At 38.7% G+C, this 23765-nt stretch overlaps 1 protein-coding gene across 3 annotated transcripts in view; it reads left to right on the forward strand.

Moving 5' to 3' along the window:
• LOC131689751 (dystrophin, isoforms A/C/F/G/H) overlaps positions 1-23765 on the forward strand; it is a 1859985-nt gene that overhangs the window by 1500236 nt on the left and 335984 nt on the right. For all 3 annotated transcript variants that reach the window (XM_058975046.1, XM_058975047.1, XM_058975048.1), the window contains 3 exons: positions 21100-21272; positions 21336-21486; positions 21545-21668. In XM_058975046.1, the coding sequence (XP_058831029.1) occupies positions 21100-21272; positions 21336-21486; positions 21545-21668 (448 nt within the window). The remainder of the gene's footprint in view (positions 1-21099; positions 21273-21335; positions 21487-21544; positions 21669-23765) is intronic.

Consider the following 23765-nt stretch of genomic DNA (forward strand, 5'->3'; position numbering starts at 1 on the left):
ACATTAATGATTCTACTCATTTTATGAATTTAAAAACCTATTAATTCATTTTTGCTTTACTTTTTTATTTCGGTCGTTTTGTTGGTTTCTATAATTTATTCAGTTTATTCGACATTTTATTCGTGCAAGACTAGAAACTGTTTTCATCCCACCTCTAGTTGGGTGCCTACTTCTCGTGAGTTCTGCAAACTAATCCAATAGTGAAATGTGTAAGAAATGTCTCATCTCACTGCTAGGTGGATTAAATCGGTTTTTTAAAATTCGGTCGTTTGCAACAAAACAAACTTTAGCACGCGGCGCTCGGTCAAATTAAAACAAAACAAACTTTAGCACGAAGCGCTCGGTCAAATTAAAATAAAACAAACTTTAGTGCGCGATACCGGGAGCGAATGCAAAGCACGTCCACACTTATTGACGACACAAATCGCACCACCATCCCCTCACTCCCCCCATCAAACTCCCCTCAGATCAATCTCCATCAAACTACCACCTCAAGCCCAGCTCCTATAGACCCATAACTCTTTCTTTCCCATGACCTTCACCACCAGGTATACTAAAATAAACTGGATGGTAATCGGTGTGGGTTTTTCATCCCCCTCACATATCCACCCCCTCACACAGTGGCACCTCTCCATACAAAATTATAAAAAACAGTTCATGTGGCTAAAAATTGAATTTTTAACTAATTTTGGGTCGCTGAATCCATTTCTGCTCTCAGTTTTGAAATTCCATAATTTTTGTTTTTGACTGTTTTTATGTATACCCATTTGAAGGCGTTGGTCGTTAAAGGGTTAATATGCACATTAATAATAGTGGCCAATCCGATCATATAGCAGAAATTATTGACAAAACTAGTAAAAATCATTAATTTTTACTAGTAGGGGAGGGTCAGGACACCTGATCCTTGGGGATATTTGATTCCTTGGCCATATCTCATATTCTATACATCAAAAGTTACCACAATATAAAAAGAAAATGAAATATTTGATTGTTTATTATGTTTTAAAAACAAATCTAATGTATAATATTTGATTTGGAAAAGTTGTACAATATTTTGGAAAATATGTTTTGGTATCCATCTCGAAGATCTTTTTACACATTTTTTAAACGGTTGTATCGGATCGATGAACTAATTATGTATGAATATATTCAAGTATGATAACTTTCTAAGGACTTTTGTCTAGAAAAAAAAACGCTTTTAATCTACCTAACAGTGTGATGAGACATTTCTTATAACTCTTATCACTCTCTTCGGATATTATATCGTTTGAGAACATTTAGAACTTGATGCTTCGCGATGTTTTTGATAACACATACTACATGGGATAGTGGCAGGACTCAGAGAATCGCTCAAATCAGCATAGGACAACATCGGTGCTAGAAATCTCAAACCAGATCAATAGGAAAGCGACAAAATGGCCCACAAAATAGACATACAAACGAATTATTGCTCTGTTAATAAAATATCTAAATTCCTCAATCAATGCATTGTGGTGGGAAAAATGAATGTATATTGTACTGAGCCAAAAAAAAAATCGAATCGATTTGAAGTTTATACTTTACTCAAATTTCCAATGCGTCTGAGAACTAAGAAATCAACGCTTTTTCTTGAAAAAAAGCGATACCAGCAGTGACACCACTCAAAAAAAATCAACAGTGAATATTTCCAGACTTGGTTTTATTTCCTATTTAAGAACTATTGTGTTTTTACACCCTAGCTTGCATGATACAGTGATCGAAACCCAAAACTTCATGAAGTATTTGAAATTATTAAATTAAAATTTGTGTTTGCTACTGAAATTAACAAAATGATAGTATCGCCCCTTTGGCGATTGTTTACTTTTTCGGTCCCACCTATCAGCATTGAAGTATCGCCCTTACGTTTTTTTTACAATACAAACTTTACAATTGGTGGGGGTTTGGTGAAAATCGATCTTACTGTCCAAACGGCATAATTCCGAAACCATAATTTTTGAAGTTTTAAAATTATGCAGAATTATTTTTTCAGAAAATAGTAACAGAGCTCGTGTCTTTAGCGAATTTGTTGAGACTTTATTGTAGTCATGAATATTGACCTGAGAAAATTCACAATAAATACTTCTTGGACGATATACCGTCAAAATTATTTTATCAAATGATGCGCTGTTTAACGTTTGTAAAACTCATCGAAGATACTAAACCTCCGAAATTGGCGGTTTCAAAATGATGTTATCTTGACCTTAAATTACTGTTTTTGAACATTTGACCTATACATATAATTGGTCATACAACAAAAATCAAATTCTCATCAAAATCGATCAGGACCTGCTAGAGTCGAATGGAAATCGTCATTTTTCATAAATTTCTCTCTACATTCGGAAAGTGTTATCCTCGTTATTTAATCTCTGTTTTAATCTACCTAGTGGTGCAATTGCGCTTTTCTCATTTCTCCAGACTACGATTCCATGGCTGGTTATGTTCAATACAATGGTGGAAATGAATATTACATGTTCAGTACGATTTGCACATACGTACAATGGATCGACAGCCACGATCTTGAGATACTATGTGATACTGAAACATCGCTTGAAACCAGCGGCGGATCATGGAGAAAGATCCGGGAGGTTCGGGTCCTGTCGAAAATTTTCAACTTGTTAAGAAATTTTAAACTAGTTTTAATTTTAAAGTAGCAACCCCTCACTGCATACTCCCTCCGGGCCGGTATGATTGACGATTTTTAGAGTGATTGCATAACCTTTCTATATGAGAAAGGCAAAAATGTACCAAAGTCCAAAAAAATCAATTTTTGTCAAACATTATTTTTTTCTAGTTTACATCAAATCTCAATGTTTCATGCATTTATAAAGTCATTTGGCATCAAAAATACAAATTTGATTTTGAAAATTTTTCATTTCAGTTTATATGGGAATTTGCTGTGTGATTGCACTCTTCAACTGGCAACTCCGGAACTTGAAGTCCAATCAATAAAAATTCAATAGCAGCCGATGGGAAGGTTGTACCTTTCATTTGAGACTAACTTTGTGCAAATCGATACAGCCATTTCTGATTAACAGAGGTCACATTTTCTTCCACATACACACATACACACACAGATATTTTCCGATCTCGACGAACTCAGTCGATTGGCATGTGACACTCGGCCCTCCGGGTCGGGATTAGATTGACGAATTTTAGAGTGAATGAGAAAGGCAAAAACATTTTTAGCAAATGTTGAAAGTTATGCATTTTTTTTGGTGAGCAGTTCTATGTTTCATAGACATTAAATCAATTTTAACTTCGCTTCCTATTAAATAAAGACCATTATTACAGTACACATCTATAAAAGCGAGCTCAATTTGAAAAGAAATCTGAGGATTATGATTGATTACAGAACTCTGGAATTTTCTATTGGAATGTTTTCAGGCAGGAATTTGATATTGATGCTATTAGACAACTGTGAAATCAAGACCAATAGATCAGTTACATATCAGGACCCCATTCCGACAATTTATCAAAAGTCCTTATGATGTTTACAACAACAGATTATCAATGTACGAATCAGATAATTGTTATTGTAATATTGAATTAAATCAGTCAGCATGCATACATTTTCAACTTCAATCCAATCTTTTTTTGAGGTGGCGGGGGGGGGGGGAGTTGTATGGTGTTAAACCCCAAAACCTTCTCTTGGCTACGCCGTTGCTTGGAGTTATTTACTTCGCTTTCATTTTCCGATATGTTTCAGATCGATCCGATGGTTATAAGTTAGAAAAATTGCAGTCAGAAGGTTCATACAAATAAACATTTTTGCACTGATAAGTTATCAAGTTCCTTCCAGACAACTTGGAAGTGTTCGGTGATTATTTCTAGCGGTTGAAGATAGAAAAATGAAATACAAAATTCGTTTTATCGTAACAATGTTTGGCTTATTTCAATGGATTATTACTATATTGAACAATAAATTGCCGACAAAAGGTAATCCACAAACAACAAGCCATAACTTCTAAAGTATTCAAATAGATATTTGAAGTCTTCAGTAAAGTTATTCGCAGTAAGTAAGAGCTACAAATTTGCTGAAGGCATCATTTCGATATAATTACTTCCAAGAAAATTTGTGAAAATATCTCACTCATAGGGGGATTAATCAGCAAAAGCACAATACCAAAAGAAAGAGCATATTGCCTCCATTATATTCTCCGAAAATACTATTGACCTAAAATAAGCCGTTTTCGCGTTAATAATAAATTACATGTTTTTGGTCATATTTCTGGCAATGGGAAATGATAAAAATCTTTCGTCCGCATTTTACTATAAATATCTCTTTTGATAATAGTCCGATTTCAACAATCTATAGCTTATTCGAAAGGTATTCGTATAAGCTGCCTAAAAATATATAAATTGTTAATGTATGTTGTCAATTTCGGCAGATAATTTAAAAAAAACTGCAAAAAACTCCATTTTTACACATTCAAACATTTATATCTTGGAAACTAAACATCAGAATCAAAAACAAATTAATTGCTTTCTTACTGTTTGATAGTTCTTTCATTTAAATATGGTTTGGATAAAATCGGTTCAGCCGTAGCTGAGAAACACGAATGAGAGTTTGTCCGTTACACACACACACAAACACACACACACACACACACACACACACACACACCAATAGTAGCTGAAGTCACCCAGCAAGAGCAGGAGGAGGTGAAGCCGAAGCAACAGCAACAGCAGCAACAAAAACAGCCGGAGCAGAGCGGAATGAGCTACACCCCACAAACGCCAAAGGTAGTGGTAGCGAGGCACTTGGTGGAGGAGCTCCACAAGTTCGTGGACATGAGAAACAATGTCCACAAAGACATTAAGGAGATGGTCATCAAAATCCGGAAGGCGCTACTGTCTGCCGTGAAAGAGTACGATACAGCAACGCAGAGGGCAGATTCAGCTGAGCGAGCATCCGCGTCGGCTAGCGCCACTATCCTCCTAGCCCCTCCGAAACAGGGTAAGGAGAGGCAGATTAGAGTGGATAACACGCCAGTTCCTATTAGTCCAAAGAGGACAAGATCCTCGCCAGGAGACGAAAGACCAGGCGGGTCAAAGAGGCAGACGCTCGAGGATGCTGTTGCTGCCGAAGAAAAGGACGCCACCTTACAGGGTGAAAGCTGGAGCACCGTTGTAGGTCGGAAGGAGAAACGCGGGAAACAGCAAAAAAAGAAGGAGGAGCGAAAAGGGGAGCAGAAGAGGAAATCAGAACCCTCGGCTCGTCAGAAGACGCCTAAGGGAGAAGCCGTGCTCGTCAAAGCAAATGACGAGACTACGTACGCAGCACTGCTCAAAAAGGTCAGAGAGGACCCGGAGCTGAAAGATTTGGGGGAAAACGTGTTAAGAGTCAGGCGTACCCAAAAAAATGAGATGCTCCTCGAGCTTAAGAAGAATACTACGACTAGTAGCTCTGCCTTGCAGGAGACTATAACTAAATCAATGGGTGGAAAGGCAGAAGTTAAAGCCTTAATCCCGGAGATGGTAATCGTGTGCAAAGACCTCGACGAAATAACGACGGAAGACGAGCTGAGAGGTGCTATGAAGCAGCAGTGCAAACTGGGCGAGGTGCACATGACGATCCGGTTAAGGAAGGGATACGGAGGAACGCAGATAGCGATGATACGTTTACCGGTAACCGCTGCAGACAAGGCACTGGAGGTAGGTAAGGTTACAGTTGGATGGTCGAGATGCCTACTGAGAGCCGCCCCACGAGTAAACAAACAAGCAGAGAAATGCTTCAAATGTTTAGGCTTTGGACATTTAGCAGGGGCTTGCAAAGGCCCGGACAGATCCGGGATGTGCTGGAAATGCGGAGAGACGGGCCATCTTGCGAGAGACTGCACGCAAAGGCCGAAGTGCTTGCTTTGCACCCCAGCGGAAGGAAACGACCATCAGACGGGTGGCTTTAAATGCCCAGCGTACAAGAAGGCGACTGCAGGCCAACGGTGATGGAGATGACCCAGATAAACCTGAATCACTGTGATACCGCACAGCAACTGTTGTGGCAGTCTACGACAGAAACTATGTGCGATGTCGCTTTGATCGCAGAGCCTTATCAAGTCCCCCCTAATAACGGTAACTGGATGGCGGATAGATCAGGAACCGCAACGATACAAGTAATGGGAAGATTCCCTATCCAAGAAGTGGTAGAACGTTCCTATGAGGGTTTCGTGATAGCCAAAATCAACGGCATCTTCGTATGTAGCTGTTACGCTCCCCCAAGGTGGACAGTAGAGCAGTTCAGCATAATGCTGGAGCAGTTAACCGAGCAGTTGATCGATCGGAAGCCGGTAATCATTGGTGGTGACTTCAACGCCTGGGCTGTGGAATGGGGCAGTAGAGTAACCAACACAAGAGGGTGTATCCTGCAGGAAGCTCTAGCGAAGTTAGACGTACGATTGTGCAATGAAGGCTCTGTTAGTACATTTCGGAGAGACGGGAGGGAGTTCATCATAGACGTCACATTCTGTAGTCCCTCATTGACGGCGAACATGGATTGGAGAGTATGCGAAACGTATACGCATAGTGACCACCAGGAGATTCGCTACCGTATCGGCCAACGGAACCCCGCGGCAGTACAGAGAAGGGTGACCGGCGAACGAAAGTGGAAGACGAAAGCCTTCAACAAAGACTTCTTTGTTGAGGCACTTCGGCCGAACGGCGGGACCGAGAACGTGGATGCGGCTGACCTAACAAGAAGGATTGTGGCAGCTTGTGACGCCACAATGCCGCGAAAACTGGAACCACGCAACAAACGGCGTCCAGCTTACTGGTGGAACGAGACGCTTAGTACGTTACGCGCTGCTTGTCTCAGAGCCAGAAGGCGGGCTCAAAGAGCAAGGTCGGAACCAGATAGAGAAGAGCATAAGGCATCGTTTCGGGAAGCTAGGGCCGCTCTAAAACGGGAGATCAGACTTAGCAAGTCAGAGTGCCACAAGGAGCTATACCGAGAAGTAGACGCCAATCCCTGGGGTGACGCATACCGAGTCGTGATGGCGAAAATGAAGGGTCCGACGACGCCAGCCGAAATGTGTCCGAGCAAGCTGAAGATAATCGTCGAGGGTCTTTTCCCGAAGCACGATCCAACTATATGGCCACCGTCACCGCACGGCGAGGAAGAAGGAACAAACATGGATCGGCAAGTGACTAACGACGAGCTAGTAGAAGCATCGAAGCGCCTAAAACCAAAGAAAGCCCCTGGTCCGGATGGAATACCAAACGTGGTACTGAAAGCTGCGATCCTGGCATATCCGGACATGTTCAGGATAGTGATGCAGAAGTGCCTAAATGAAGGCAACTTCCCCGAAATGTGGAAGGTCCAGAAGCTGGTGTTGCTGCCGAAGCCAGGGAAGCCACCTGGCGACCCGACCTCGTACAGACCCATATGCCTGCTGGATACACTCGGAAAACTCCTGGAAAGGATCATTCTTAACAGGTTGACGAAATTCACGGAAGGTGAGCGCGGACTGTCCAAGATGCAGTTTGGTTTCCGCAAAGGAGCATCGACAGTGGATGCAATTCGGATAGTGCTCGAGAGTGCCGAGAAGTCATCTAAACAGAAGCGAAGAGGAGATCGATACTGCGCTGTGGTCGATAGATAGATGTGAAGAACGCGTTCAACAGTGCCAGCTGGGAAGCCATCGCTGCAGCGCTGCATAGAATGAGGGTTCCCGACTATCTGTGCCAGATCCTGAAGAGCTACTTTCAGAGCAGAGTGCTACTGTACGAGACGAGCGAAGGACAGAAGTCATTGCGTGTCACAGCGGGCGTTCCTCAGGGCTCCATTCTCGGTCCAACCCTTTGGAACGGGATGTACGATGGGGTGTTAACGCTGCAGCTGCCTAGGAAAGTGAAAATCGTAGGTTTCGCGGACGACGTGTCACTAACGGTGATGGGTGAGACACTTGAAGAAGTGGAGGTGTCGGTGACGGAGACAATAGACGCGATCGAGAGCTGGATGAACGGGGTCAAGCTGCAAATAGCTCACCACAAGACGGAGGTGTTGTTGGTCAGTAACTGCAGATCGGTCCAACGGATGCAGATCGACGTCGGAGGGCACGTGATTGCATCGAAACGTGCATTGAAGCAATTGGGAGTTATAATCGACGACCGGTTGAGCTTCAACAACCACGTTGATTACGCCTGTGAAAAGTCGGCGAAGGCAACGAACGCAATAGCGAGAATCATGCCAAACGTCAGCGGTCCGAGAAGCAGCACGAGACGTCTGCTATCTACTGTTTCGTCGTCGATACTCCGATATGGGGTTCCTGCCTGGAGTGCTGCGCTGAAAACCAAGCGGAACCGTGAAAAGCTAAACAGGACATTCCGACTGATGGCCGTACGAGTCGCGAGTGCCTACAGAACAATATCGTCGGAGGCAGTATGCGTTATCGCCGGGATGATCCCCATCTGCATTACCCTGGCGAAGGACGTGGAATGCTATCAGCGGAGAAATGCACGTAACGCTAGGAGACAGGTTCGAGCGGACTCGTTGGCTAAATGGCAACAGGAGTGGGACAACGCGGAGAAAGGAAGGTGGACCCACCGACTCATCCCAAATGTATCGGCCTGGGTACATAGGAAGCATGGAGAGGTGAACTTCCATTTGACGCAGTTTTTGTCCGGGCACGGATGCTTCCGGAAGTACTTGCATCGGTTCGGACATGCTTCGTCACCCCTTTGCCCGGGTTGTGCGACCATGCAGGAGACACCGGAACACGTGGTCTTCGAATGCCCTAGATTCGAAGAAGTTCGTAGGGGTATACCTGGTATGACAGCGGACAATACCGTCGAAGAGATGTGCCGTGACGAACATACCTGGGACGCTGTCAACAGAGTGGTCTCGAGCATACTCTCCGAGTTGCAGAGGAAGTGGCGTAGAGACCAACAAGAAACCGCAAATCGGGTTTCGAGAGAAATTCCGCCGCCGGGGAACTCTCCAACTGTGTAGACTAGGTCCACCGCCGGGGACCAGTTGAGTAGTGCGTGATGTAGCACCGAGTTGGGTCGTCGGGGCGCCTGGGAACCGGACGTCAAGCTTCACCGGAATCGCTGAACCGACCTCGACATCCTTCCGGGTAGCTCGTGAGTAGGCTATATCCACCGCCGGGGATTGGACCGAGTAGACCGCGTCGCAGAGCTAGCAGTGGGTCGTTGGGGCGCCGGTGAACCGGAAGTTACGCTCCAACCGGAATCGCCGGATAGACCTCAGCACCTACTGTATGGCTCGTTGAGTAGGCTAGATCCACCGCCGGGGACTAGATCGAGTAGATCGAGCGAAACGGAACGAGAGGAAGCCAAAGAGCTCATGAAATTGTGGTGCTAAAACAAAAGAAGAATCGGTACCGGGGGAGCCTCCTTCGCCGGGGAACTCTCCGTCGGCGTAAGCTAGATCCACCGCCGGGGACTAGACTGAGTAGACCGCGACGAAATACCACCAGTCGCAGGTCGTCGGGGCATCAGCGAACCGGACGCTCTGCTCCACCGGAATCGCCGAACTGACCTCGACATCTGGTTGATTGGCTCGGTTTCGGGAGAACTTCTCTCGCCGGGGAATTCTCCGTCGGAGTAGGCTAGGTCCATCGTCGGGGACTAGACCGAGTAGTTCGCGAACAAGCCTGGTGCTCAAAGAGTAAACAGCGTTGAATGGTGCGAGAAGGGAGTTGCGGTGCTAACCGGCACAAGCGAGCCGCAGGGCTCGGTGAATTAGACAGTCAGAAGTTTGCCGCTCAGACTGTACTCGTAGGGGAGGAGTACTAAGCCTCGACTCACAGCCAGCTTTCCGACTGCCATGCAGAGCTTGCCAGTCTGTGTGGATGGTAGAGAATTGGTGGTGTGTAGAGGAGTGGGGCTGTCACCCTACGGAAGAAACGAACTAGTAAGTAGTTGAATTAGAGTGCGTGCTATGCACATAAAAACCCCTCCCCGAAGTAATGCCGTAAGGTAGTGCCGGGGAGGAATCAGGTTCTGGGCAAGAGCAGTGGTTTTTAGCGGGTCGGGTGATGGCAGCCCAAACCCGTTCTCTGACAATGGGGTTTTTGTACATTTTTCCTCACTCAGGGTTTTTCTGAAAATTTTTTTACTGCTCTCGAAAAAAAAACACACACACACCACACACACACACACACCACACACACACACATACCACACACACACCACACACAAACCACACACACATACCACACACACACACCACACACACACACACCACACACACGCACACCACACACACAGACATTGTCCAAAATCATCGAGCTGAGTCGATTGGTATATAAGACTCGGCCCTCCGGGCCTCGGAAAAAATCGTGAAAGTTTGAGCGAATTCTATACATTTTATAAGAAATGTAAAAAACGTTCTTCGAATAAAAAGTATCTCAAAACATACAAAAAAATAAATTTTTGTTCACGTCATACAATAGGTATCTTTGATCCCTGTAACACTGGGTACACTTGATTCCTATCATTAGCTCTCTCAAACTCTTTCGAAATGTATAGAAACAGAAAAACATCATTTTCATAAAGTGCCTGGCACTATTAATTGATCTAAAATGTCTTGACTTTCTACTGTGATTGAAGTTTGTCGTGCATCTAAAAAGGTAGTCTAATTAATTTATTTATCAGGACAGGTAATTAGCTGAACATTCGTGTCTATTAGTCATGGTGTGCTTTGTTTCTTTAGTCCTAGCTGGCAGGGGATCAAGTTACTACACGTTTTTACAATAACCTCGTTTTGACATGATTTTCAAAATTGTTCATATTACTGACAGGACATAGTGTTCGGATTTACATATTATTCATAGCTCTCACAATTCAAATGGACTACAAATATATTGTAATTTAAATTTTTATTTCATTGAAAAGTTATGAGAAATAAACAAAAGTGGGATCAAGCGTACCCACTCTCCCCTAATATGATGTTGTTTAGGCAACCACTTTGTAATCAGATTTATTAGCCACAGGGCGTCTCCATATGAATATACAGGTATACCTCGATAGTACGTACACCTTCGCTTCGTTTAGTGTACGTACTATCGAAACGTACGTACTATCGAATCACAAAAATGAATTTCAAAATATTACTTTTTATGTTTAATATTGCATGAAAACTTTCAAAACTAAGATTTATCACTGAATTTATCCCCATATTAGTGATAAACTGTTCAATCACTGTGTACTTGGTTTTAGAAGAACGGTTTGCTAAAACCAGAATGGTTGAAAATGGCATGTAAAAGTATCTCCTCGGACTTTTTCAGTTCCTTGACTACGTGCGATTTCTCTGAATTTTGCATAAAATATTCTGAATTTGTAATAAAAAACGCTTTTAATCCACCTAACAGTGTGATGAGACATATCTTATAACTCTTATCACTCTCTTCGGATATTATATCGTTTGAGAACATTTAGAACATGATGCTTCGCGATGTTTTTTGATAACACATACTACATGGGATAGTGGCAGGACTCAGAGAATCGCTCAAATCAGCATAAGAAAACATCAGTGCTAGAAATCTCAGATCAAATCAATGGGAAAGCGAAAAAATGACCCATAAAATAGACATACCAACTAATTATTGTTAATGCTCTGTTAATAAAATATCTAAATTGTGGTGGGAAAACTAAATTTTCCTAAAGGGGTTATGTATATTGTACTGTCCGATAATCGATTTTAAGTTTATACTTTACTCAAATTGCCAACGCGACTGAGAACTAAGAAATCAACGCTTTTTATTGAAAAGGGCGATACTAGCAGTGATACCATTCAAAGAAAATTAACAGTGAATATTTCCAGATTTGGTTTTATTTACTATTTAAGAACTATTGTGTTTTTTACATCCTAGACTGCATCATTCAGTGATCGAAACCCAAAACTTCATAAAGTATTTGAAATTATTTAATTACAATTTTTTTTGCTATTGAAATTGACAAAATGATAGTATCGCCCCTTTGGCGATTGTTTATCAGCATTGAAGTATCGCCCTTACGTTTTTTACAATAACTACCGTTTTGCACCACCGATTTCGTCCGTGTTTTTTCAATAGCGATCATTGTTACTATTTACAGCTGGTATCAGCTTGATAATCCAAAAAAACATACGAAAATAACAGTTTCGCCTCTAAACTGCTAGCAAAAAAGTATCGCCCTGTTTGTTTGCATGGAGCGTGGAGGGCGAAACTTTAAATAAACAAACAAAAAACAGTTTCGCCCGTTGTATTTTTTGCTGTAGTTTAAGAAAGCAATATCGTAGAATCAAAATTTTTAGGTTAATTTGTTGCGTTTCAAAGCCCTCGTTCGCATGTATGAAAAAAGCCTTATGTTTACATTTGTAAGTATCGCCCTTTTCACAAAAAAGCGTTGAAATGAAATGAAATCGCAGCTCCTGATATCACGCTATCTCTGAAGTGCATGCGTGCATAGTTCTAAATTTTACTTCGACATCGACTTTTTCTAAAGGTGACTTCCCAGTAGTATCCTTGATTTGAATTATTATCGCTAATCCTAATGCCAAAGAACAAATAAAAACTTCTCGAAAACGAACCGTTTGGGAAAATCATCTTCATTACTGGAATTTTCATTTTCACGAATCTTTTCGATAACCTTCCGTCACTTGCGTTAATGCACTGGGTGCACAGTGCTCTGAAAATCTAGCGAAATCGTCTTAGGGCACCAGCTGGTCTAATTCAGAGCCATCTGCGCGGCGAGTTAAATCTGTAAAGAATACTAAAAATTAATTTCTATTCCATAATTTTCAGTTCAGCAATTCGAGAGATTGTGCTCACCGCAAGCCATGAAAAATAGACTACGTTGTGAAGCGATGGTCACTATTTATTAAAAAATCACGGTTAAATAAAAAATTAAAGTATTAAAAAATTTCAAATAGTTTATAATTTTCACCAACTTATTAGGAAAAATTGTTTAATAAGCTTTCGTAATATTGTGTAGGAAAAAAGCTGAAAATTTCAGTATTTTCTCTATCTTCAACATATAAACCCTTAAGTATACCAATTAATTGGTATACGAATTGGAATAGGTTCGCCAAATTTTGGAAGTCTATAAAATAATCCCTTGAAAGCTACCTAAAAATTGTTGTAGTTCGATGCAATAAAAAAATCCCCGAAAATGAAATGTACCTATTAATGTGAAACACAGTGAATAATACATACAATAAAGACCCATTTTATCAATCTCATGGTGTATTTTAGGCTGACAAAATGGGGACATTGACTAAATCAGGCATTTTGTTGCTTTATAATAAACTGAAGCTGTTAAAATATTCTTCCCGTCCCTTGATGTAATCTGATAACTATTTCTGATTATGATGAACTTTTTATTTTTGCATATTTCCATCTTCATGATAAGGAAAACATGCTCAAGAAAGGATATACTCGAATTCAGTCTGCTAGAGCCCATCAAACATATGTTCATATTTGGCTGATAAAATCGAGGTTTCAGTGTATTATAATAGATATTCAGCATCCGAAGAAGTTTCTTGTGAACGAGTGTAGAACGACTTTGTTTCTACTTACTCAGCGGCGTAGCCAGAAATTCGGTTTGGTGGGGGTTTGGTGAAAATCGATCATACTGTCCAAACGGCATAATTCCGAAGCAGTAATTTTTGAAGTTTTAAAATTATGCAGAATTAATTTTTCAGAAACTAGTAACAGAGTTCGTGTCCTTAGCGAATTTGTTGAGACTTTATTGTAGTCATGAATATTAACCTGAGAAAATTCACCATAAATACTTCTTGGACGATATACCGTCAAAATTATTTTATCAAATGATGCGCTGTTTAACGTTTGTAAAACTCATCGAAGATACTAAACCTCCGAAATTGGCGGTTTCAAAATGATGCTATCTTGACCTTAAATTACTGTTTTTAAACATTTGACCTATACATATAATTGGTCATACAACAAAAATCAAATGCTCATCAAAATCGATCAGAACCTGCTAGAGTCGAATGGAAATCGTCATTTTTCATAAATTTCTCTCTACATTCGGAAAGTGTTATCCTCGTTATTAATCATATTACGTTTTCGTCTCAACTCGACGCATTCCTAAAATAAAAACCTGTTTTAATCCACCTAGTGGTGCAATTGTGCTTGTCTCATTTGTCCAGACTACGATTCCATGGCTGGTTATGTTCAATACAATGGTGGAAATGAATGTTACATGTTCAGTACGATTTGCACATACGTACAATGGATCGACAGCCACGATCTTGAGATACTATGTGTGTGTGTGTGTGTGTTAACCATCCTATCTCCCACTAGCTGGTAGTGATTTACAGAAAAAAGATGTTTGCATGTATTTAAACATTCATGCAAATAACTTGGTTCACGGATTTAGAAAGGTGTTAGCTCAATTGTCTTTCCGATGACCCATTTCGTGTACAGTGCCAGACATGTTCCGAGGTCATCGTTCCATCAACTAGCCCCGCCTTACTGTAATGTTTGTATCAATTGGATTGTAACATTACAGTAAAACTTTCGATTCCATTTAAGCAGGAAATCGACGCGTATTTAGTATATTGGTTCAATTTGTATATATACAACATAACACATGTGTACTAGAAAACTTACCATTTTTGCAGTTTTCTACCTTCATTCCTATCTCTCATTTGGCTCTCATCCACATTTCTTGAATTCCTGCTTATTTAGGAAAGAAAAGGGGAAATAATAAAAAAAAAGAACCGATAGACTCCGTGTTTTCCTCAGCTCTTAGTCTGTTGTCACTGCCTGTTGGACTTGTGTAAGTTGTTCCATTGGAGATCTCCAAGGGGCTGTAATTAGAGGAAGATCTGACTTCTATCCAGAAGTATCAGTTTTTCACATTAATAGATTATATGTGTGCACTACAAATCAATCCCGTGTATAATGCAACCATTTTTTGAACATTTATATGTGCATATACACATGCACATATATACTTACATAGATACACACATGTATACATCAAAAATATACACATACATTCATACACACATACATATACAAATACCTACATACATATACGCTTTGTAATACATGTATACATACATACACACACATACACAACTACATACATATACTCGAGTTGAAGGAGGACCTCACGATTAACAGCTCAACTATACAAGAGATTATTACCACATCACTGGGTGAAAGTGCAGAAGTTAAAGCCTTAAGCCCGTAGACAGTGATTATGTGTATAGACCAGGATATCAGGACTGTGAACGAGCTAAAAGGTGGACTGAAGCTGCATTTTAACCTGGGCAAGTTGCATATGACGATACGGTTAACTAAGGAGTACGAAGAGGCTCCGACAGCGATGATTCTTATTTTTTTCGGATGTAAGTTTCGTTATGCTGATAAATAAATTATAAATTACTACCCCATCGATCACTCGGACTACAATCGCGCACAAATTGGTATCAACATCCCTTCTTCATTCCTAAAAATCAACGTGTTTGAGCTCCATGAAAACTCGAATCCATTGTCCCAACCATTGCCTCACCACTCGAGCCAACACGTCAAACAAGGATGGCTCCAACAAACAGCTTCAAATAGATAGGGCGATAACAGAAACAGGGTTAAAAAATAAGCTCATTACCCTATATGCCCTTGCTGAAAAAATAATAGAAAACATCTCTCCAGTCCCCATCTAATATTAATAAAATATCTAAATCCACAATAATGACACACCCATCACGAAGAAATCCCATTATTGTTGAAACAGAAAACCCCCAACTAGAAGAATACAATAATTCGCAACTGCCGAATGACAATCAATTAACTCATTCTATGTGCAAAGGTCGAAAGAAAAAAACTGGCTAAGTATTTCCTATTATTTCAATTCCTATTAGAAATGTTTTCGCTCGCTTGGGATCAGTTGACGGGTTGCTAGTTTATATTAAAATCATTATACCGATACGAAAAAACTGAAAAATATTAATGAACTACAAGATTCCTGTGCCCTTCGCTCCTTCTCTCAACACCTCGTCCGCAGAGAACACGAATAAACAAGAACGAGTATTTTCGGGCTTGCCGGAGAATTGGTGATCAAGAATAAACTTTGCAACCAATCACATTAGGTTGGAAAAATGTTAAAATAGAAATAATTTTAATCCAAAAAAAAACACCCAATAGCACCAATAAGATAAGTTCAATAAGATGTAACAATCCCGAGGCAAAGTTTTTTTTATGTTATGTGCGCAAGACTGACACTTTTGAAGTTTCGTGATGGTGCTGAGTGATTTGTTCGCGGACAGAGAAAATGGAACGTGATAACATGTAACTTAAATAATGATTATAATCATTCCGCACAAAACAGAATTTTCACTTCGGCGTCATCGGTGGGTACTTCCTGATTGTTTCTTTTTTTCCTACTTTGTATGGAAACGGGATTGTCACACCATGTAGAAGTTTCCTTATTGCAGCCTAACTACTTTAACCATATGAAATTGGTACTCTATATACTTTTCACAGTCTTATACAGAGGAATGTGCAACACTGTAAATTTATGATTACTTTGATTCTGGTAACCCCGCAGCACTTAACACATCAAAACAATATCATATGAAATCAGATTGAGCTCACCAAAGCATTCCGTTGTGGCATCCTACGTCTACTGCACATATTGTATGCGGTATACTTTATGCAGAACAATTTTTTGCATGTATATTGGTTGGAACTAAATATATCGATGCAAATATCCAGTTGGAAAATGCCATGAAACTCTTTCACCAACCATTGCTGCTATTCCATGGTTCGCATTTTCTTTCCACTACACCTGCCACTATTTTCCGAGTTAGCACAATCAAATACTTCTTTTATTGTCGGTATCTATTACATACAACTATTTTGTGAATCACCAAAAGGAATATTAGCGCAATGTCATCCGGTAGTACCCACTCAAAACTTCTTACAAAGAGCGAGCCCGATCTTGAGATACTATGTGATACTGAAACATCGCTTGAAACCAGCGGCGGATCATGGAGAAAGATCCGGGAGGTCCGGGTCCTGCCGAAAATTTTCAATTTGTTAAGAAATTTTAAACTAGTTTTAATTTTAAAGTAGCAATCCCTCACTGCACACTCCCTCCGGGCCGGTATGATTGACGATTTTTAGAGTGATTGCATAACCTTTCTATATGAGAAAGGCAAAAATGTACCAAAGTCAAAAAAAGTCAATTTTTGTCAAACATCTCAATGTTTCATGCATTTTAAAGTCATTTGGCATCAAAAATACAAATTTGATTTTGAAAATTTTTCATTTCAGTTTATATGGGAATTTGCTGTGTGAATGCACTCTTCAACTCGTAACTCCGGAACCGGAAGTCCAATCAATAAAAAATTCAATTGCAGCCGATGGGAAGGTTGTACCTTTCATTTGAGACTAACTTTGTGCAAATCGGTCCAGCCGTCTCTGAGAAACAAAGGTCACATTTTCTTCCACATACACACTTACACACACAGATATTTTCCGATCTCAACGAACTCAGTCGATTGGCATATGACACTCGGCCCTCCGGGTCGGGATTAGATTGACGAATTTTAGAGTGAATGAGAAAGGCAAAGACATTTTTAGCAAATGTTGAAAGTTATGCATTTTTTTTGCTGAGCAGTTCTATGTTTCATAGACATTAAATCAATTTTAACTTCGCTTCCTATTAAATAAAGACCCTTATTACAGTACATCTCTACGAAAACGAGCTCAATTTGAAAATAAATCGGAGGATTATGATTGATTACAGAACTCTGGAATTTTCTATTGGAATGTTTTCAGGCAGGAATTTGATATTGATGCTATTAGACAACTGTGAAATCAAGACCAATAGATCAGTTACATATCAGGACCCCATTCCGACAATTTATCAAAAGTCCTCATGATGTTTACAACAACAGGTTATCAATCTACGGATCAGATAATTGTTATTGTGATATTGAATTAAATCAGTCTGCATCAATAAATTTTCAACTTCAATCCATTTTTTTTGGGGGGGAAGGGTGGGTTGTATGGTGTTAAACCCCAAAACCTTCTCTTGGCTACGCCGTTGCATGGAGTTATTTATTTCGCTTTTCATTTTCCGATATGTTTCAGATCTATCCGATGGTCATAAGTTAGAAAAATTACAGTCAGAAGGTCACAAATGAACATTTTTGTACTGATAAGTTATCAAGTTCCTTCTAGACAACTTGGAAGTGTTCGGTGATTATTTCTAGCGGTTGTAGACAGAAAAATGAAATACAAAATTCGTTTTATCGAAATAATGTTTGGCTTATATCAATGGATTATTACTATATTGAACAATAAATAGACGACAAAGAGTAATTCACAAACAACAAGCCATAACTTTTAAAGTATTCAAAATGGATATTTGAATTCTTCAGTAAAGTTATTCGCAAAAGTAAGAGCTACAAATTTACTGAAGGCATCATTTCGATTTAATCACTTCCACGAAAATTTGTGAAAATATCTCTTTCATAGGGGGATTAATGAGCAAAAACATAATACCAAAAGAAAGGGCATATTGCCTCCATTATATTGTCCGAAGATACTATTGACCTAAAATAAGCCGTTTTAGCGTTAATAATAGATTACATGTTTTAGGTCATATTTCTGTCAATGGGAAATGATAAAAATCTTTCGTCCGCATTTAATTATAAATATCTCTTTTGATAATAGTCCGATTTCAACAGTCTTCGAAAGGTATGCGTTAAAGCTGTCTAAAAACATATAAATTGTTAATCTATGTTGTCAATTTCGGCAGATAATTCAAAAAAACTGCAAAGTACGCTATTTTTACGCATGCAAACATTCATATCTTGGAAACTAAACATCAGAATCAAAAACAAATTAATAGCATTCTTACTGTTTTTTAGTTCTTTTATTTAAAATTGGTTTGGATAAGATTGGTTCAGCCATTGCTGAGAAACACGAATGAGAGTTTGTCCGTTACATACACACACAGACACACACACAGACATTGTCCCAAATCGTCGAGCTGAGTCGATTGGTATATAAGACTCGGCCCTCCGGGCCTCGGAAAAAATGTTGAAAGTTTAAGCGAATTCTATACATTTCTTTTATAAGAAATGTAAAACCGAAAGGAATAAGATGCCTCTGAATATCGTAGGATATTCGAGAGTTATTGATAAATTCTTTGCATTTGGTAGCGTTTCCGCGAGCGTGATTCCATTAACAAAATATTGTTTTTCTATACCTTTATTTTTTGGTCGCAAAATGGATATTTAAATATATTTACAAAGGCGATTAAATTTTAAATATATTTTATGACAACATATGTGCTTAAAGATATATAAAGCATAGTTCCCTGTCATACCTAAATCCTTGAACCATGCCAATATGTTGAATACTTTCTTTAATTGCTCGCACAAGTTTCACAAAAGAAGTATAGAGGGAAAAACCTTTGCTGTGTTTGTCCAGATCTGTAAGTCATATTAGTCTCCATCAAATTCGCTGGGCGTATCTTACCCATTCCATTCAAAACTTAGTATCTCCTAGAATGTAATGAATTCAACACTCACATTTTATGCGCATAATATTTGAAAATCAATTAGTAAAAATCGTGTTATCATTGCTCTAGATAGTATACCTTAAAAGTTACTAAAATAATTTGTGGACTTCAGAAAAATGTCTTTGAATTTTACCGGTTACTTCGAAGTTAGTAATACTTCTCTGATACTTGTGAGACACCGTACATAAAACATGCAAAAGTTTTTAGTTAAACTTTCATAATTTTGTGAAGTTAACTGTGAGTTTTAGAAATTTACTTGAGGTTCGTTGTAATTTATTTGTTTGAAGTAATATTGCAAAGCTTGAAGACACCCCTTGATGTTTGATTTTTTTTCCATAAATTCTTTAAATACTCTTGAAATTTCGTAAACTTTCCAGAAGTTCTAAAGATTTCGATTACAACCGGCGAATTGTGATCCTTAAAGCTCATTGAGATTCTCTGATGTTTGACAAAAAAAACTATGAATGATAGGAATATCGTTCAAATTGTCTGTAGTTCTAAGGATTTCCTTGTAAGTTAGCAAGCTCCCAAAAATTTATAAGACCTTCAAGATACTTGTAGGACGTCCCTAAGGCTCGTAGTTTTCTTTTCGTACTAGGTAGAATTTCATGATGCATTTATGGTTTACTTAAACTTTGGAATACTTTGCTGGAGTTTGCAGAACTACTCTGAGTACCACAGAACCCTTGACATAACCTCTCTAAAGTATGCAGAAGTAACATGAAACTCGTGAAACTTCTATAAAATGTGTCGTATTTTGTTGAAGTTTACAAAATCAAACGAAAAAAAAATTGTTGGTAAGTGTACGTACTATCGAGGCAAAATGTAATGTATCGAGGGTACGTACTATCGAGGGTACGTACTAACGAGGTATACCTCTATTCAAAAACATAGATACGAAAACTTCGGCGCAAAATTGGAAGACGTATAAAGATAAATTACTGATATGACATTCAACATTTTGATTACTTTTTCTTGATGCATAACAAACGTAAATGATTTCTGCACAAAAAGCTCACATCTATAGTTTAGCATATTCATTCATCTTTCCAAAGAATTCAAAATTACTCCAATTGGCTGTGTAGTTCTTGTGATATCGCCATTTGAAGTTCGAAGGTACGAGCAATGCTTATAAATTGAATTGAATATAAATCCTCGACATCACTTTCTTCGGCGGCTTGTTAAAAATTCAATTTCGTCCGACAGTCGTAAAATGTTGAAATAATTTTATTCAAACCGTAAGAAAAGTAAAATAAATATTTACAAAAGAATTAAACGAAATTGATTTTTGGGGTTTTGTCACTCGTCGTGCCTCATACCAATATACATATGTTAGCAAGAAGACACCATTGAACTAATGTTGATTAAGCTAATTAACTATGATATTTTTATTGTTCCAAACATTACCGTGCTAAAATTTCAGTAACATTGGAATTTGTGGCATATACGAATAACGGGCCGAAAGCGATCCCTTAAGCATCTTCGATGTTCTAACTGTGCTAACTTTGCTTGCAGGATTATGTATAGAATAATGAAAATTAATGGAATTGATATTATTTGTTTTGTTTCCAGGATCTTCAATTAGAAATCGAATCACACCGCGCTGTCTATGATCGACTTGATAATACTGGACGAAAACTTTTGGGTTCGCTTACATCACAAGAAGATGCCGTCATGTTACAGAGTCGGTTGGACGAGATGAACCAAAGGTGGAATCATTTGAAATCAAAAAGCATTGCAATTAGGTAAAAAAATAAATGGATAATAACGAAAAATACTTAAAATGTTGCAAATCCTATCTTTTGTAGAAATCGTTTAGAATCTAATTCGGAGCATTGGAATGCACTGTTGCTGTCATTACGGGAACTCACCGAGTGGGTCATTCGCAAAGATACCGAATTAACTTCGTTGAGTATAGGGCCAATGAAAGGCGATTCGGCTAGTTTGCAAAAGCAAATGGTAAGGGAAAATCTTCCAATATTCTGCCATATTGATTCGAAATCGCTTTCCTTCATAGGATGACCATCGAGCTTTTCGTCGACAGTTAGAAGACAAACGTCCTTTAATAGAAAACAATTTGCTGAGTGGTCGACAATACGTTACAAATGAGCTGCCCTTGTCCGATACAAGTGATTCAGAAGGTAAGCGATCTTAAAAAATACTTGTCAGGTAAATAAAGGACCTAATGCCGTTCGTCGTAATTTCTAATGTTTCTATGTTTGTGAATCTTTGCTCCTTTGCTCCTCGTTTGCTCCAAACCAGGAAGGACGCTTCGAAATCATAATCAGAATTTTGTTTTAAAGCTTGTGAAGCCTTTTCTTTCTGGTAGCATAATAATCAGAATCTCACACTAACTTAGTAATTGTGTTTTTGAGCAAACCCCTAGCCCTGCTGATGTCCCTTACATAATGAGTGAATCGAAACATTTCTCCTTAGTGGAGAAAAATATTCTGTACGTCTTGCATTGACTTGCTCAGCCATACCAACAAACACTTTCGTTTTTGGAGCCAGCGCCCATCCGGCGCTAGTTTAGCCCTGTCACTCAATTAGCGTCGGATTCTAATGAAACGAAGTCGAAACGCAAATTCCATAACTAGTTTAGATATAGGTTTTGTGGCTTCGACGCTCGAAGGTTTTAAATATTTTTCTCCTTAATGGAGAAAAAATAACTTTTACCTAAATGTTTCTTTACTAAGTAGAAATATAGCATAGTGTATCTGGCATTGGCTTGCTAAACCATACCAAATGTTTCGATTTCACTAGTTCTCATCAGCTTAACATTAAACTCCCTTGCTTGCGGTACATTGCGCAGGACTAGGAGTTTACTCAAAAATAAAAATAATGTTTTCGTTTTTGGAGCTAGCATCAATATGGCGCTAGCTTTGTCCTATCACTTAGTTAGTGTCGGATTCTGATGAGACGAAGTCGAAACGCAAATTCTATCACCAATTTAGTTATAGGTTTTGTGCTCTTAACACGCAAAGGTGGTTTAAAACCACTTTCCTCCGTAGTGGAGAAAAAATAGTTTTTACCTAAATGTTTCTCCACTAGGAAGAAATATAGCATAGTGCAACTTGGCTTGCTAAGCCAACCAAACGTTTCAATTTCACTAGGTCTCATCAGCTTAAAATGAACTCTCTTTCTTACGAAACATCACGCAGGACCGAGGTAGGGACAGGGGTAAATCTATTCTCTTAACTTTAGGTACGACACACTAATTTTAATCAACCACATTTAGACTCTACCCGAAATATATAGCACAGTGTGTCTAAAACCATTATTAATAAAAAATGACCATAAATTTGGCATACGGCATTCGAAAGATACAGTATCCAAGCATCTTCTCAGTGAATTTCTAAATGATCAATTGAGAGATGAGAGAAATGGCAATTTTAAGTTTTTGGACACGTTTCATAAGGCTACCAGCAAACACCCACGGGTTTGGTCCCATTTTTGAAAACAAAAAAATATTTTTCTGCTTATTTGGTTTGGTATTCGAAAGATATAGTAATCAAGTATATCCGCTGCAAGTTTTAAAATCTTTCATTAACGGAATCGAAAGTTATAACGATTTGAATGCGGTATGCGATCATAGATGGATTTTCTACCAGATTTCAAGCGTGAAGCCATGTTTGTCCATTGACTATTTAGATCGTGTCGCTGTTTTAAAGAAAAATCTTACCATTTATTACACAAATATAATGCCCAAAAGGTGTTATTTATATGCTGCGCTGAAAAAATATGAAAATAGGGTTGTCTACCAAAAAGTTAACTATAACGTGTAAATTAAAAAAAAATGAATAAAAGTTGGAATATTTACTTAAAAAGGCCATATCTCAGTAGTTTGTTGACTGACTGTAATTGTTTTCTAATACTTAATTGGTAGACGTTTTATCAACAATTTTCCTTCAAAAGAATATGAAGTAGAGTTGTCTATCCCAAATAATAGACAATATAAATGATTTCAACTATATGTATTATCAATATATCATTATTATGTCAATATTTTTATATTCAAAGCGATGACCTATCGACATTGGTTCAATGCAGTGAACGCAAAGTACAAATCATGGAAAATAAAATCATAAATTCAATATATATATATATATATATATATATATATATATATATATATATATATATATATATATATATATATATATATATATATATATATATATATATATATATATATATATATATATATATATATATATATATATATATATATATATATA

Source organism: Topomyia yanbarensis, chromosome 3 (assembly GCF_030247195.1).
Source record: "Topomyia yanbarensis strain Yona2022 chromosome 3, ASM3024719v1, whole genome shotgun sequence".
Taxonomy (NCBI): Eukaryota; Metazoa; Arthropoda; class Insecta; order Diptera; family Culicidae; genus Topomyia; species Topomyia yanbarensis.